This window comes from Manis pentadactyla, chromosome 7 (genome assembly GCF_030020395.1).
Source record: "Manis pentadactyla isolate mManPen7 chromosome 7, mManPen7.hap1, whole genome shotgun sequence".
NCBI classification, from domain to species: Eukaryota; Metazoa; Chordata; class Mammalia; order Pholidota; family Manidae; genus Manis; species Manis pentadactyla.
The window spans coordinates 116,511,794-116,528,964 of record NC_080025.1 but is presented as its reverse complement, the minus strand read 5'-3'; the positions used below and the strand labels follow the sequence as shown (position 1 = coordinate 116,528,964).

Below are 17,171 nucleotides of genomic sequence, written 5' to 3'. Positions count from 1 at the left end.
TTTTAGGATGGAATAAGGGAAACCAGGAAACACAGCCAGGACTCTGGACTAGGGTCAATAAGCTGACTGTGGGTCTTTGAGAAGAGGACAGTGCAAATAAAACAGCCCCTGGTGCACGAGGTAGCTCAGGAATCATTAACAGGAGAGACCATGTCCCTCCCTGGTGCACTCCCTTACTTTTAAGGTAATAGAGGAAGTCACTTTCTTGCCCCTTCCCAAATCATTAACATCTTGACTTTAGAGTGAAATTTTGAATAATTTCTCCCAGGATAATGACCCAGCCCTTTCTTGATTTGGGACCTTCCCACCTGCTGTTGGTTTTGCTTGTAATACTATCACTCTTTACCAGACTAACTCTGAGTTATTTGTAATGTCACTTAAATGTTCTTTCTTCAAAGACTTCTTTCTTGTCTCCATCCCTTTTCTCACCTGGATGTTTTTTATCTAGCCTATCCCACACTTACTTAATGGTTTGATTGTGTGTGTGCATGTGTGTGTGTGTATAATTATTTCTGCTACTAGACTGTAAATTCCCTGGAACCTAGTTGGTACTAAGTTAGTATTTGTTGAATAAATGACTGAATTAGTGAATGCTGCTGCTTGCTAAGTTGTAGTTCTCTCTTTCTCCTGTTTATAAGAGCACCAACCTGATCAAATCTTCTTTGGGAAAGAAAATTCTGAAAGTGATATTATCTGGCTCAAGGGTCAATAATTGCATTTATTGATTACATTCATTTGTTCTAACCCAGTCATAGTAATTTCAGTAAAAGAGTGATCAAAAGGTGACTAATGTCAGGGAAAACAGTCTGCTTATGATATTTGGGTTCAGACCTACACATTTAGGCATAGCTTTGCTTAGGGAGTTGACGAGTTTCCTAAGACTGTCCAGGTAGTCTGGAATTCAAGCAACTTTTTAGATTCATATAGCTGGGGTGCTAAGTAATGGGATTAAAATTATATAGAGTCCTAAATGCTAAACCTTGTAGGGTTTGTATGGGTAAGAGAGGAACAAACTCTTTATAGCTGGGAAAATCTGACTCAAAGTAGTAGTGCTTCTGCCTGTAGCTCTTAGTCATCTGATCCTATTGCTCACAGATGGGCTGTTAAAAGAACTGCAGAAATGTGGTCCCATGAACTAGATGAATTTGACAACTGTTAGCACTAAGAAATTCTAAACGTTTTCTATTTAGCTAGCCCTTTTTAGGACTATTGTTCTAACTAAAGTTGCAAGTAATTATGCACTCTCTGTTATGTGTACTAAGAGGAATTGGCTGGTTACAAAAAAAATGACTGAAGGTTTAGAACTAACTTTAGAACTGAACACAAATAGCCAATTTGGAGTCAAGGGCAATAAAAGGGAAGACGGCAGAGTTCTGAGTCCAGAAGAGAGGGGGAGATGATCTCCAGCTCTTGATCTCTTCTGTACCAAATATTTATTTGTGTTATACTTGTATTTGGCATACTGTTGATAGCTCAGTATCCAAAGGTGATTTAATTGAATCCCAAAGTCTTATTAAGAGTGAGAGTTATTGGTGGAAAATCTAGGGATAAGGTATTCAAAATAGTACCGATGAGGGATCATCCACTGTTCTCTCTGCATGTATTTTTATGCACATTTACAGGCTTCCACTCTTTTATGAATACTGGTCAAGTGGAATTACATAATTTTAAAAATGAAAGTGACTCAGAGGTCACCTAGTTTGACTTTTTGACTGCTATAGATGAAGAAACGGATGTCCAGAGGGTCCAAGTGACTTTTCCAAGGCCCAAGCTTGGTGTCAGTGTCCAAGAGAGAGCTGGAATTCAGATTTCTTCCGAGACTCAGTTTTCCTATCTGCTCTGAGGAGTTATTGGCAACAGTAAAGCATTTCTCAATGTCTGGCATTTCTCTATGCTAGGCAATGGAGAAATGAAGGACACCTAGGTCCACTGAAGCTCCCTGTGGCCTCTGCACCATTAGGAGAAAATCTAGTACATGTTGTCAGCTCCATTACTAGTATGCCTGAGCCATGAACCCAGGTGGGAAAAGGGGGATGGGGATGATAGTTTGACACTTTAACCAGCTGTTCTTCATTTTGTGGAGAATAGAAATAACAAGCAAAGGGAAGGGAAAACAACAGCACTGGATTATATAAGTAACACTTAATTTATCCCACATACGAAGTCTATCTTAAGCAATTGCCATAGTAGAGTTCTATAGCGTTACAGGAATTTGAGTGACAAATATCATATTCTGTTAAAAATGCTACAGACTCCCCAAAATGAGGATGTAGAGAAGTAATAATTTTCCCACTGTGACCGTTATGGTCCATGAAGTTTTATCATGGCACATGTTATTGAGAAATTCTAACTGAGAGTCTAAACCAGACTCAGTTCTGGCTATATATTATCATCACCTGGAGATCTTTAAAAACAAAAAAGAATGCATGGGCCTGAATCCCATCATAGACTAATTCAATCAAAATTTCTAGGGAATAGGTGTGCACAATAGTATTTTTAAAGGTCCCCAGATGATTTGCAGCTAGGGTAAAGAACCACTAGCCTAATGTCAAAACAGCTACCCTTTTAGAAGCCATACTCTCTCATGAGTTTAAATCACAATAGGGGTTTATGCAAGCTGCAAAACTGTGTGAATATGCAATGTGTAGGAGGGAGTGGATGGTCAGGCTTGTCATAATGTTTCATACTGACCTTTTGGTACATACAATGCATGCATTTTGCAGTGTCCTACTTTCAGATGTTTACCACTTGCATTCTCAACCACTATTTAAAACAATGCCTTATTAACTCCACTTTCCCCCCAGACAGACCAGGTATCCTGCTGGAATACAGGAAAATGTTCATACATGTGACTATGCTTAAGTATTGAGACTGTATGTCAATGTTATACAACAAATTGTGACTGTAGAGGTAGAAGGATTTGAGAAGTTACATAGACAAGTAAGGAATTTAACACCCAACTATTACAAAACAACCTCCTGTGACATATTCTTAGAATTAGCCACTCTTATTACTTGGACTTTATTTTCCCATGTAACCTAACACTTTTTAAAAAACTAAGTGTACACCCCTTCCTCCTTTTTCCTCATCCTGAATGGAGATTGTGTCTGAAAAGTATTTTTCTTGTAAGTCTCATAATAACCTGGCAGTAACTGAAGGCCATTGTCGTCCATGTTTCCTTCTGCCTCTTTTAACAAATCATCTAAACAAAACAGTCTCTCCCCAGCCATACTGGGAGGGTTCTCTTCATCCCTTATCTCCTTCCTTTTGCTCTTCACTAGGGTCTTCACAGCATCTCTGCCTCCTTCATAAGATCAAAATAGGAACTCATTCTTAATAAGTCCAACAAACAGCAAATGGAAACTCTTGTATGTGACATTTCTGATTGCATTGTCCTTTTGATTCTATTCATTATGCTTCTTTTAAAATACCATTAAATTATTGAAATGTTTAATGTTCAGGAACAATCTGTTTCCCACTTAATTTCTATATATTTTATTTCCAGTTATTTAACATTATGTCACTTTGTATTGGTCTTTATCTTATTTTTATGGGCTATTTGTGATTTGTCAAAATCACTTTGATGTTATTTTTAGCATACATGTTAACAAGGCCATTGTAATTGACATCATTTGTAAGTTATGAGTACTCTTAACTTGTTCACTTCAGTCATCAATAAAATAGTAAGCATGCTAAGACTGTGGTCCTGGCTGTATGAAATTCACATTACACATTTCATAACCACTTTTTGATGTCTAGCTACTTCCTAGTCCCACCTATTCTTAATTGAATAATGATTCTGGTCTCCTAACTTGGCTTTTCAACAGGGAAACTATTTGGAGTCCAACTAACATCTTACTTTTGTACATATTACTGTAAATCCATCTCCTATAACAGGAGACAAGAGAAAGAGGCACATCTGGAAAAAGAGCATATATTCATTTCACTTGGCACAGCCATCAATAATGAACTGAATGATGTATAATCCCTTCTAGAGACATTTAAGTGTTTTGCCTACTTTTTTTTTCTTTGAGACGCGATCTGAGATCTGTGAGAGACCACTTCTAAGGTACAAACTTCTATGCTGGTGGAATAGTGGATTAATGGTCACTGCCTCCCAGCTGGTAAAATTTCAGCGCTCTGTGTACTTCACATCTAGAATTAGTAAAGCGAAGGAGAAGGAAGAGGCTTGGGTTTCTCAAAGCTGCTGTTTCCTTCATGTGCGAAAGGTTTTGGATTTTTCTTCAGAGCTGTCTCCTGACTCAGTCATTCCTCTGATGTTTGTGTGCCATTTTCCAGGGGCAGATAGGGTTTGGCAGGGAGCTCTTCCACCTGTCTGTTGGTGGGGGAGTTCTCATGAGGCCTGAGACCCAACTCGCACCCTTCTCACTTCTGACTCCAGGGGTCAATGCCAAGCAACGGCGATGGCATCTCTTGGCATTCTGGGAATTTGCCTGTCCTGCCTGCCAGATGCTTAGATTAGCCTTGGCCTCCAGGCCTCAGAGACTGTCGAGGTGCCTCAGCCTGCTTACTGGGAGGCCCAAGAGAGATCTGACTGTGTCCTCCTCAAACTGGAGATAAAAGTAAAATTCTTAATAAGTATATACATGTATTAGAACATATTTTCTCTTTAGTAAAGAGAATGAGTAGCTTTGGATTTATTAGTTACTTGAATATAATTTTTCTTACAAAGTTTTAAGTATGGCTGCTATGGAGAACAGGGGCAAAAGAAGACTCTCAATAATGTAATCCTACTATCTTTTTGTTCCTGGGAGACATTCCGTTACTTAAAGAAGAACTGAAGATTCTTTTCAGCAGACTCAATCCAGCATCCATTTTATGACGGTAGATTCGGTGTGGGGCCCTGGCATAGGTACTGGGCAGCTACAGTACTGGGGCCTCCAGGGGCACTGTGCTGCTCTGAAGGACTCAGGCATGAAGGGGGCGGGGAGGCAGGAGAGGGGCATGGGGATAAAGAGTGGAATACTCAGAAGGCTTTGATATAGGCTAAAATAGAAATAAAACAAAATGTCGGGGGAGCAAAGAGAAGAGCTGACCAATTCCAATGAGGATGGTGAGGGATGGCTGGTGGAGACGAAATATCTGAGAGGACCCCTGGCAGATGGCCGAAGTCCCATCAGGCAGGCCGTGGTGCTGTGGGACTGGGGACATCCTCGGTGCCTGTGCTTCCTAACATTTCCCAGGTGCTTCCTAAATACTTGCTGAATGGCCTTTCTGGGGAGTACGTTATCTGAGAGTGATTATCATTCTTACCTCTGACTAAAGTAATAGAGGGTTTTACCCAAAATAGTTTGGTGAATTGGGGGTTATTAACTATTTTAGAAAGACATCTTCTCTCCCTACTAAAAAGCCTGATGCTTAGAATTCATGCGAGGAAGAGAGATCTGTTGACCTAACCAAAATAGCTGCTGATGAAGTCTAACTGATTGCAATTCCTTTTCCTTGGAATGGTATAGTTTGATATACCCATTTCCAGCCACATATTATTACTGCTAATGGTATAGAAAAGGCAAACAGTGAGCCATGATTGACAGAACATTTTAATTGTTCTTCTGAGAGATTAATGGTGGCTTGTAAAATGCACTATTAAATTGTTCCTTACTTCTGGCATTTGTTTTTGAGAATGAATATGTAATTACTAGGGAGGAAGTCTCAGAGAAACGAATTTCAGGATTAAATAGGCATTTCTCCCACTAGCAGAAAACTAAGGTTTTTCTCAATTGTTTCCTGTTTTTACAACATATTGTTGTAATGGCATGAATGTCTATAGAAATTGAATGGGCAAATTGAGAATCTTAAACGGAGCTCTTACATGCAAAGTGCCTGTCAGGACCTGCTTCGTTCTCTCACACCTACTCCTCTCTGCTCATTCAGGATCAGCCGCACCCAGGCACTGTGGCAGACTGGGTGCTTTAAAGACTCAGGTGATTCAACATAAGCCAGCATTGTAGCTTGTCTGGTTCTGGGCACATGTTCCACTTCCAGTCAGTGAGACCACACCCCCACTTTGTACCCCACTTCTGTCTTTAGTTCTTACATTAGACCTTCCTCCTCCTGCCGAACCCACCTGCCAAGTCTAAAGTCTGACCTTAGAACTGCAGGCTTGTCATGCTCAACACAGGACCTCCAGAACCCCTCTTGCCAAATGCTGCCCATCCACTGTAAGAACCCAGGCTCTGGGGTCTCGCTGTTTGGGTTCAGACTCTGACTCTACCACTTCTCACCTATGTAATTCTGCATAAGAAGCTAAGCCTGAGTATCTTATCTGCAAAACAGATGTGATGGTGAGAAGAATAATAGCACCACCTCAAAGGGCCATTGGAGGATTGCGCATAATCTATGCCCCTGAGCCGCCTGTAGGTGGTGCTGTAGGGAGCGTCTATGTCCTGGTTCACTCCTGCTGCCCACCTGACTCCCTGTGGTTGGCTCCATGGCACTGACAGCAGTCCTTTCTGTAGTCAACGCCATATCTCGTCAGGTCACTTCCTGGCCTACTAATGCCTCTGTGGGTTGCCGAGGCCTACAGAGGTCCAAACACCTTGGCTGGGCACAGAGGCCCTGCTGATCTCGTTCCTGCTTGGGTCCCTTGCTCTGGCTGCCCTGCTGCTGCCCAGAAGATACCAAGCACACTTTCCTGTCTCCAGCGCCCGGTGAACATGTGCTTGTCTTTGGAGGCTGGTGAGAACTCCTTGCTTTGTGCCCTGCTGCAGCCTCTCCCTTAGTTATACAGCCTCACTCAGATTCATTTTATGTATTCTTCCCTGCTAAACTCTAAACCCCCTGGGGGCAGGAGCAGTGATTCGGTGCTAAGTCAATGCCTGAGCCTGATTGTGTCATCAGACATGGCAGCTTCATGTACAGAAATGCATGTGGGGATCCTGGAGCTGTCACATGCAAAGCTGAGTCCAGCACAGAGCAGGGAGCAAGACAGGCAAGGGCCTTGTGGTTCTTTATCTTTGTTGCTTTTCCTCCCAATCACCTACATTCTCACTACTTAGGTCCAGAAATCAGCATCTTTTCCAGTTATTCATTGTAAATGAGAAAATATAATTATGTTTGCTACCTGCAGCAAACATCGGATGACCCAGTGCAATCTCTAGACACAATTTATCTTCTTACATAGATTCTATCAATGTCTGTTTATATTGTAATGTCCTTGCTGGGCTCAGAGAAGATTTATACATTGAATGTGGCTTTAAAAAATTCCACTTTTAAATTGCTATGAAATGGAATATTAGGTACATAGACTCACCATTATAATGAATTCAAGCCTCCTTAAAATTAAAATGCCTGGCTCTTAATTACCTAAACAGCTAACAATGGCTAAGGGGAAGCTTGGTTATGGGTTAAGGAATATGTATTCCCCTGCCATGCTATGAAATAATGACTAACGAGAGACATCTCAAGGTTCAATAAAGAAAACAAAATGTATTTTATATCTGAAACATCAACATAGTTTCTGTGAGAGGCAGGAAATATGTATTCTGTGCAGGTGTAAATCTGTTCTACCAATTAATTCCCTTGGTAGTTTGCAGTACATGGATCATGCAGATTTCCTTTAAGACAAAATTAAAAACACTTCCCCCACCCTAAACAATGGTTCATATGAAAGAATGTCATTTTATGTTTCCTGGACTGACTGAAAAATAGTTCAAACTATTTTAAACATTTAATCTTTGAATGAATAGGTGACAGACTATGTGATGGAAAGACGTCAGTTGCATTAACCCTCTGTTGCAGGGGAAGAAACAAAGGTTTGAGTGTAGATTGGTGTTTAAGAGCTCCTCCTTCAAGTTATAGTACAGCTTGATGGCTGTGATGAAGGGCAGGAGAGGGATAACACTGGAAACTGGAGAGGAAAGAAAGGCATGACATGTTTACCATGTGGAAATTTTGCCTGTTCTGCTAGAAAATAGTGTGCATAGGGACCTCCAATGTATTCCAGGTTTAGAGCTCAGTTACAGGCCATTGCCAATCCATTTGTGACCATATTTTTCTTCCAAAGTGGGACACGTGTAGGCATGAAAGGGGCACTAGTAATAGTTACTCAGTGCTGACCAGTATTTACTGGACTGTATGGGACAACCTAAAGCATATGGCTACCCCACTCCTTGGTCATTCTGAGGCTGTAAACTTGTGGTTGGCTATAAGCCCAGGTGGCCTCAAGGGATGGAGGACTTTTAAGCAAAGTTGATTTGTGAGCCCTCCATGGTGTTTCAAAACTCTGGTGGAGTTTAAACTGGCTCAACCCTCAAGCATTCTTCTGGTAGGGAGAACATCTAGAACTGTAGTGTTACTGTACAGTCATCTGTCTTTTAGGGTAGAACCATACACGTATAGGTCTTTAAGGGTATATATCCTTAAGCCAACCTTGTGTACAGTAATTTCTAAACATAACTTCACAATGTAAAATATAGGAGCTTTGAAAAATAGAGATCCTTAGGTGCCAACCTTGTTCTAATTTAAAAGATCTTTGCTAGGCTCAGACATCTGTATTTTCAAAAATTCCTCTGGTGATTTTAATGCCCAGCCAAATTTGAGAGCCCTCTTGAGTTTGTAAAGAGGCTATAAAAGTTTAAACGCTTTAAATTTCAAATTTCAATAGGAAGATTAGAAGTTGAAAGTCAATATGGGAAGAGAGATATGACAGAACAACTAAAATATTTTCTATAATTTAATTCCCTTTTTGTAGGACAAAAACAGGGGCAACTTGTTCAAAAATATATGTTCCTTATTTTGCCCCTGCCTTGTTTACTGGCCCAGGAAAAATTCGAAGCATTATAGATGACTCCATTTTTGAACTAAGCCCTGAAGTTTATAAGGTTTTGCAGACAGTAGAATTTGGTAAAGGAATTCCAGCAAGTTTACAAAGGAAACTGCATGAGGAGAGGCAATGAGATAGCTACAGACTCGATGTGAGCAGCACTCATATCTATCTTGTTCTACATTGTAGCCACCTACACATAATAATAGACTCATAATAATTGTTTAGTGAGAGGTGAATGACTTTTGAGGGGAATGCCATTACATGAGAATGACTCCTCTTTACAGTAACAGAAATTGAAGCATAGAAACAAAATAGCTTTCTCAAAATATTTGTAGAGCTGTATTTATTAGCTTTTATTAGCAAAACAAGTTTGCTCCCTGTTCATATACCGAACTTTCAGGTACTATGGAGAAAGGGAAATCTATTGCCTTTTCATCCTTCAACCCATTTTCGTTTCTAGTCCCACACTAAAGGGACTACACATTTTCTAGCTGAAAGATCATGAGAGCATTAATCCATTATGCTGAAATCAAAACTGGTCTGATTATTATGTATATGCCTTTTCTTTACTGTTAAAGAAAGATAATTTTGTGTCTGTGTGTATTTAAGAATCATTACATTCAAGTTTTAAGAAGAAAGTTACAAAAGTCACAAAAATGTATTTTCTTTTCTTGATTGGATGTCTTAACTTGATTGGATTAGAAAATATATTTTTTTACCCTATCTATCAGGGTACCTCTGAACACATATGTGTTAGGCATATTTCTAGGGGCTGAGAGTTTCTTTTTTAAGACCTTCTTTTAAAAGAAGTAAAGTATGCAAATCTTTTTCTCCAGGGCCTTAGAGTACAGTAAATAAGATTATATAAATATAAATATAAACATAAGTATAAATATAAATAGATATATGTGTGTGTGTGTGTGTGTATATATATATGTGTGTATATATATATATATATATATATATATATATATATATATATATATATTTATATTTATAAGGTCCAGAGCCTGGAAGAAGAAAAAACGCATGTTTCCTTGTTGGCATAAATGATCTTTGTATGAAATCAGCATCCCTGACCTTTCCCCACTGCAAATCCAGCCAGGAGCATCATGAAAGGGCCCAGAACCCCACAGGTTGGTGTATACAGCCCCTAGGGACTAGCTCTCTCTGGGAATTCTATCATAGAGAACTAATGTTGAAAGTGGGGAAAACTGAAAAGCAGTTTCATTCAGAATATAAAAGTGTCTATTCTTTTATGGACTTGAGTGGGCAGGATGCATAAGCAGGTGGTTTTTGAAATGACTGGATTTTCCAGATGCTGCCTACTATTGCAGCTGTTCTTTAAGCTCCTTTAAAATGTAGCTAACAGCGCTGTTAATTGGAAGAATAAGCTACATCATAAATGTTTTCATAATCCAAAGTACTTGGTGTATTTTGTCTTAAATTTTGACAAACAATATGAAATTTTATTCAGTTAGGAGCAAACTTGAGCTAATTCTTCAATGTTTTTTGACTGTAATTAGAGGAGAGGGAGAAGAAAAAAATTTTCCTCCAATAATCATATAAAATGTATATCAATGTTGGCTGACCTTGAAAGTGTCTCAGATGCTTAGGAATGAATAATACCCCCCATTTTAGTATCATCCTTTGCTCAGTGATGTGAGAATAATTTCCCACCAAAGGTGACCACAGTGCTCTTTTATGAGCTGGGGATCCTGAATTCCATGCATGACCTCGTATGTGGCAGAGTTTCAGTCACTACCTTGTGAAGCTATCTCCTAAACAAACAAATAAGCAAAACTGGTACCAATTCCAGCAGAAGAGAATATTAACATGGAGTGAGTGCTTTGAGACAATCTGATGTTTTAAACCTTATGCTTTGATTCTCTGTATATCAAGCATAAAATAAAAATTACCATTATAAATGCTTTCTAGTTGAAAGGGATCGCAGAGGCATTAGTCCATTATTTGAAACCAAAACTGATCTGATACCATGTGCATGTCTGTTTCCTACTGTTAAAGAAAATTTTGTGTCTGTGCATATTTAAGAATCATTACATTCAAGTTTTAGAATAAAAAGTTACAAATGCTTACATTTATTTGCCAACAAAGGTCTCCTCTCAGAATGTCCTGATTGTCTCAGAGCTAATCTCAGAATCATTTCAATCCATTTATCTCCTCTTAACAATAGTCCGTGAAGTTCATATCATTTTATCTATTCTTACCTTATAACATGTTTCAAAATATCTGTTTTGGATAGTAACCATATGAAAACATGGATACAATTTTAAACTTAAGTTGAAAAATTAGTTCTTAAATTTATTTTAATGTTAAAAAGGTAACCCTTGTATTACCTTCCAATGCTAAAATTCTGTCATTTGAGATGCTTATATGGTTTTAACCCAATGCCACTAAACACTGCCCTTCTCATGTCATGTCTGGACCTTTACCCAAGTACACTGTAACTCTTCTATGCTCATCCAGACTGACTACCTTTCATTACATCCAGTTATCTTCTAGAAAGCCCACCTTCATCATGTCATACTCATGCTTGAAGTCTTCCTGCCTTCTTGTTGCTGACATAATAAAGTCCAGACTTATGAGTACTGGTAGGGGATACAGCAGTCTGAATATGGTCAGTCTTTTCATCTTTATGACCTACCACTCTGCCACATGAACTCTTTAATTCTAGTCAAAATGGGCTACAAAGCCTTCCAGCTGATGCCATGTGTGGGACATTCCCATTTCCAGCCCTGGTTCATTGAGTGTGCCCTTCTGTACTGCTCTCAGCCGTTTGCATTCCATCTGTCCTTTATGATACAGCTCAGATTGCACTCCCTTTCATGCCCTCCATTAACCTATCTATAATGCATCTTCCTTCTCACCCTGCTGCCTTGTCCATGGTAGGGTCTCCCTAACACTATCAATATCATTCACTTTTTAAAAAACTTTATTGAAGAATAATTAACAAATATAACTGTATATATTTAAGGTATACAATGTCATGATAATATACATCTACATTGTATGATTACCAAAATCAAGATAATTAATAACATTTACTTCTTAAAAACCTTTTTATTATGCAACATTCACTACCAAATCAAATACTTTTGATTTATTATAGCATATATTTTATCTGTTTCCAAAATGATGATAAAAAGGCTTACAATGGAGACCATACAAAACAGTATATTAGTTAAAAAAGAAACTGAAAATATAAAGCAATATGTGGGAAGGAATAATTAATATGAGTTAATGAAACTTAAAATTTAGCTGTATGTTTCCTGGTAGTCAAAGCCGAAAAGGACCCATTAGTTACCACTGGACCACTAGACAGTGACTAACACTTGTGATATTGTATGTGTGTATTTTTTTCAAACTTTTCATCTGTATGTATCTTGTCTCACTAATTCTAATCTTCATGACTGCTGGACTTATTTTAGGAATTACCCTTTGTAGCAAAATGTCTAGTCTAGCATATGATAAGAGATTATAAATGGATTAATTGATGATTAATGTGATATCAGAATCATAAATTTGAAGTCATTTTATTTATTTAGAAATTCCAAGTAAGTACATAATAAACATGTGAATGAAAATGTGAACATAAGAAGACATAGAAACCTCAGAAGAATGGAGGGTCTGAGGTTGTGATCACTTTAATTAGAGAAAATTTTAAAATGCATTCATAACGTATTTTTGGATAAATGTCAATACAGATATAATATGGCACTGCAAACTGTGCCATATTATAAGATAAAGAAATAAGATAGGAAACTTATTTTATTGGAACTAGATTATATAGATTAATTCATGTCATTATCACTAGTGGAATAGGTGATAATACTCCACCTTCTTTGAAATATAAATTTATGGTACACCCAGCTTCTGAGTGTTCTTTCCCTTCCTGAATAGCTGTTTTATGGAACTGAAAAGATAATGTTGCTCCCTACACTGTACATCATAGTTTCATTTCTTCTCCATCTAGAGCTATTTTTCTAAACTTGGTATTGAAACCTTTTTAAAATTCAGGGAACACTTTAGTCTGCCGCTGTCCAATAGCGATTTCTATGATGTTGGGGACATTCTGTATCTATGGTGTCCAATACAGTAACTACTAGCCTCATGTATTGAGGACTCAAAATGTGGCTAGTGTGACTGAGCAGCTGAATTTTAAATTGTATTTAATGTTAATTATTTGAAATTTAAATTGAAATAGCCACAGTGGCTAGTGACTACAGAATTAGACAGAGCAACTTTTACAGAACTGCTTGCCTTTAGAACAGAACTTTCCTTACCTGATTTGGTACCTTAAATAGTAGATTCAGTTAACCCATATTTCCTTATTGTCATGTGAAGTTTGAAGCTACCATGCATTAACAGTTTCTGCATTATTTAAATAAGTCTATGTCATCAAACATAAAATGTAGGGAAATTTATTCTTTGCTGTCATAGTAACATGGAGAGTATCATTCCTCTTTCATTGTGTTTGTCCTTGGAACCCCAGAATTTTATAAAATAGGAGTCCTCATAAGCTGGTAGGCCCCCTTTCCTGCCAGATGGGACTTTTTGGACAGAATTTACACTTGTAGCCTGGGTGTCTCTCTGGAGGGCATTCTCTGAAGTTCTCTTTAGGCCAGGTATCTGAGGAAGTGGGCCCTTCAAATTTTTCTCAAGGTGGATTTTTCTGTCTGGCTGTGTTGTTTTGCTTATAAGAGCAAGTGGGTGGAGTTTGCTTTTTCTAGGCCAGCAGGAGCTTGCTCTAACTCTTCCTTTTAATTTCTTTAATATGAGGATCCCCACACTTGCTCTTTGAAATGCTATTCTGTAAACTGCTATTTCCTCTCAGCCTGTTATGCCTTTTTTCCATCTGTGTTGAAGTCTCTTTTCCCAGTGGGGCCTTTCTTTCTCAACTTAGTCATGCTATGTGTGGGACCCACATCCACAGCTGACTCATCCCGGGAGGTCTACTTGCTGCAGAAACCCCGCTCACACTGCGGTGGGGCAACAGGGAGGCTCCAGTGAAGCCAGTCCTTTCTGAAATCTGCCTCTTTTTCTGACATCACTCTGTATTCAAAGCTATGCAAGAAGAGAAAAAAGCACAAATGCCCTCCCCACCTTAAGGTAACATTTTTAGTAAATAGTTTTTAGCAATTCTAATTTCTAGTTTATAAACTACTTCTTTATTTCTATTGCTCTGAAATATTCCATAATCTGACTAGTAGAAAAATCTGCTAAATGCTCCAATTTTCCTTTTTCCTCACCAGCAAGCCAAGAGAGTCAATTCTGATGGTTACATTTTCCTTCCAGTTACAGATTAAATTGTTCCCCCTTTTGAAATATATTATTCATAAATGTGAACAGTCTCTGAACTATATAGCTACTCCCACCCACTGAAAGGAGGCCAGGGGTGGAAACTGCTCGTCCACCTCATTGGCTGCTCAGGAGTTGTGCAGAACTGGGTCTTCACACTCTGATCTTCTAGGCCAGGACTCGCCTTGGCCTTCTCAGCCCCTCACAGAAAGCCTTTGCCAAGGATGGCTCAGGCCCATGATTTCCCAATCCAGATGGGTTGAGACAATAAATTCCTCTGACTTGATTTGCTAAAAGGGTCAAAGTTGAATAACATAATAAAAAACTGGTCACCAGGTTAAAATCTAAATTTGGTCAGTAACCCATTCAATCAATGTATTTTTAATCTCACCAAGCACATCCTGAAAGTATAAAAAAGAACTCCAACCTGAATGTTCCATTAGCTCAGGGAAGGCTGACCCAGGTAGTCACTAAAGAAGCAACTTTCCACACCTACTAGAGGTGTCTGTGGGAGAAACCAAGAGGCTCACATTATTTTTGGTTGTGTAAATTTGCTTAGCTGTGCACACCAAGAGCCATGTTTTTTCACTTAGAATAATCTTCATATATATTGTATAGTATATAATATGCATATTACTGGTATTCTTTGTCTTTAGTAAGAGGCATTTCCACCCACTCTATTATTTTTAAGAAAACCACTTCAGGTTATCTTGATTTTAGCTGTGGGAGCCTGCCTGCTCTGTATTCTGGCCTTCACCTTTGGTGCAAGACCTTACACGGTGATCTTACAGCCAATTCTGTGTGCTATGTGACACCAGCCTTCACTAGACTTTCTGCCTGAGAATAGAGAGAGGGTGGCCTGCAGCACAACAGTCTCACCTCTCCAAGGAGTGGGGGGGGGTCTGTCTGTTGCTAAAATCCGGAGGTTCATTTGCCAGGAGAAAAGAGCAGTTACATTAACTCCTACAAAAGTCTAGTTAGCTAAATTCCAGCTGAACTAATGGACAGGAGGAAGGGGGAGGGGAGATGTGACATTTCCGACTACGGCGGGAGCTCCCACACTTCAAGCCCAGAAAACGGTGGCGTGTGGCAAAGGTAAAGACGGATGCATAGGCTGCTTGCCAGAAGAGAGCTGTGCCGGCCCCGACAGCGTCCCCTCGCCGGCCGCCTCACCTTACCTTGACCACATCGTCGTTGAGATGTTTGGGGTCGCGGTTGACCAGGTTAATCTCTTTGGTGTGCGCGTCGTACACTTGCTTCTCGTTCACCTCTTCTGCCATGGCCTTGTTGTTGGGCTTGTAGATGTTGCCCTGTTCCCGAGTGGGAACAGTGTAGAGATGTCCCTGTGGAGGGCCGGACAGCCAGGAGGGCGGCGGATGGCACGGTGGTGGGAAGAAAAATTCAAAAAGAAAAACAAGCTATCAAAGTCAGCCCGGCAGCGGGGCACACCTTCAGACTCGAAATCGAACTAAACGCTTCGGCAGCGGTGGCTCGGCGCACAGTAAACTCCTGGGCGCCACAAGCTTTTTAAAAGGATCGAGGAGAGGACACCACACCCCTCGGTACCAGGCAGGGAGCTCCTGCCTCCTCTGCCCGCCGCCAGGGGTCAGGGCAAACCCCACGGCGCAGTCCGCCCAGCCCCCCCGCCCGCTCACGCCCGGCCCGGGGTACCCTGCGGAGACCCCCGCCGGAGAGGAGACCGATCTCCGACTTCCCCCCAGCCCCTTTCTCAGCCACCCTCGGAGTGCTTCACCTGCGGCATTTTCCCGTCCTCTTTCCCCATTCCCCCTCTGCCCATATCCCTCCCAGCTTCATCCTTAAAATCCTCACCCACCCACCCACGGAATGTCCCCATTTTCTTTGCTTCCTGGACGCGACTCCCTCGCACCTGTCCGCGTCCCACATCCTCCCTCTGCACTCTGTCCCTCCACAGCTTCTCCCACCCCCGTGGGGTCACAGCCCCGGATGCCCCCATTCCAAGATCGAGCCATGTGTCATGACATCTCACCTGCACACTCCCTAGACCCACCCTCAGGTCACTACCGGGCTGCCGGCCGGCGGCTGAATGGCGATTGCGTTAGGGAAAACCAGGTCTCCACACTCGGGCGGAGCCCGAGCGCAGGAGGGTGGTTGGAAGGGGTGATGGTATTTGGGAGGAGGAGAGGTCCGTCCCTCTCCGAACACCCCTGCTAGGCGCCGAAATGCAGGAAGAGTTCTTGAGGTGGCCCAAGAGCTTTGGAAAGTGCAAACACGACGCTCTGTCGCCTTGACCTGGAGGTCCAGGAGCCTCGCGGGGTCTCGGGAACCGTCCCTCGGACGGCGGGTGAAGGACCTCCCACCCTGCGATCCAGCTCGCAGCCTCCTTGCAGGCAGGGGCTGGACCGCGGGGGCCCGGCAATAATAAAACAGCATCCAGGACCCATCCAGAAATACTGCCTCGGTCCGACAGGCAGAGCCAGCCTCAGGACCCTGACCCCCTTTTCCGTGTCCCGGTAGCTTAGGGCCTTCCTGGCCCCCTTCCCAATAGGAAAACATTAAACATTCCTGCCTCTCCTTCACCTCCCCGCCCAGGCCCATTCCTCAGCGGTGCCAGCGCGAGAGGAGTGCTCCAAAGTCGAGAGAAGGCTGGGGCAAAGAAAGCAGTCGGAATATTTGGAGTGGGAGATAACAGAAACAGGCGCTCCCTGCGCGCCCCGGAGCCCGGCGCGCACCCACTCAAGCCTACCTCGGAGTCTACGTATTTGCCCCCAGACATGCTGGCCCGTGGCTGGATGAAGGCTCTGAGATTTCCCTGGGCTGTGATTTAAGGGAACTGAGGAAGGAAGATCTTGTATTGTATGGAGGGGGAAAGGCGCTGGCGCGGGGGGTGGAGGGGGCGGTGGCTGGGAGGGAGTCTCCTGGCTGCCCGCCAAGGGTTTGTTCTGCTCGCCGTTGGCCGGGACGTGCGCTGCGCCGGGTCTAGGCACATCCCCAAGGTTTTGGCAGTAGAGGGCGGGGAGCGCCCGCAGGGAGCAAAGAGCAAGGAGAAAATGTTTCACCAGCGCTAGGCTGCCTGGGCAGATAT

General features: G+C 41.5%; 1 protein-coding gene across 2 annotated transcripts in view; it reads right to left on the bottom strand.

Moving 5' to 3' along the window:
- The window catches only part of CAV1 (caveolin 1), a 32,184-nt gene extending 15,216 nt beyond the window's left edge, over nt 1-16,968 (bottom strand). The window contains exons 1-2 of one of the 2 annotated variants that reach the window (XM_036931541.2): nt 16,833-16,968; nt 15,286-15,450 (exon numbers count right to left, since the gene is read on the bottom strand). In XM_036931541.2, the coding sequence (XP_036787436.1) occupies nt 15,286-15,450; nt 16,833-16,862 (195 nt within the window). In that variant the 5' untranslated portion in view covers nt 16,863-16,968. Of the gene's footprint in view, nt 1-15,285; nt 15,451-16,115; nt 16,249-16,832 lie in introns of those variants that run through there. The other variant, XM_036931542.2, reaches the window with a different exon arrangement.
- Nucleotides 16,969-17,171: the final 203 nt, after the last annotated feature.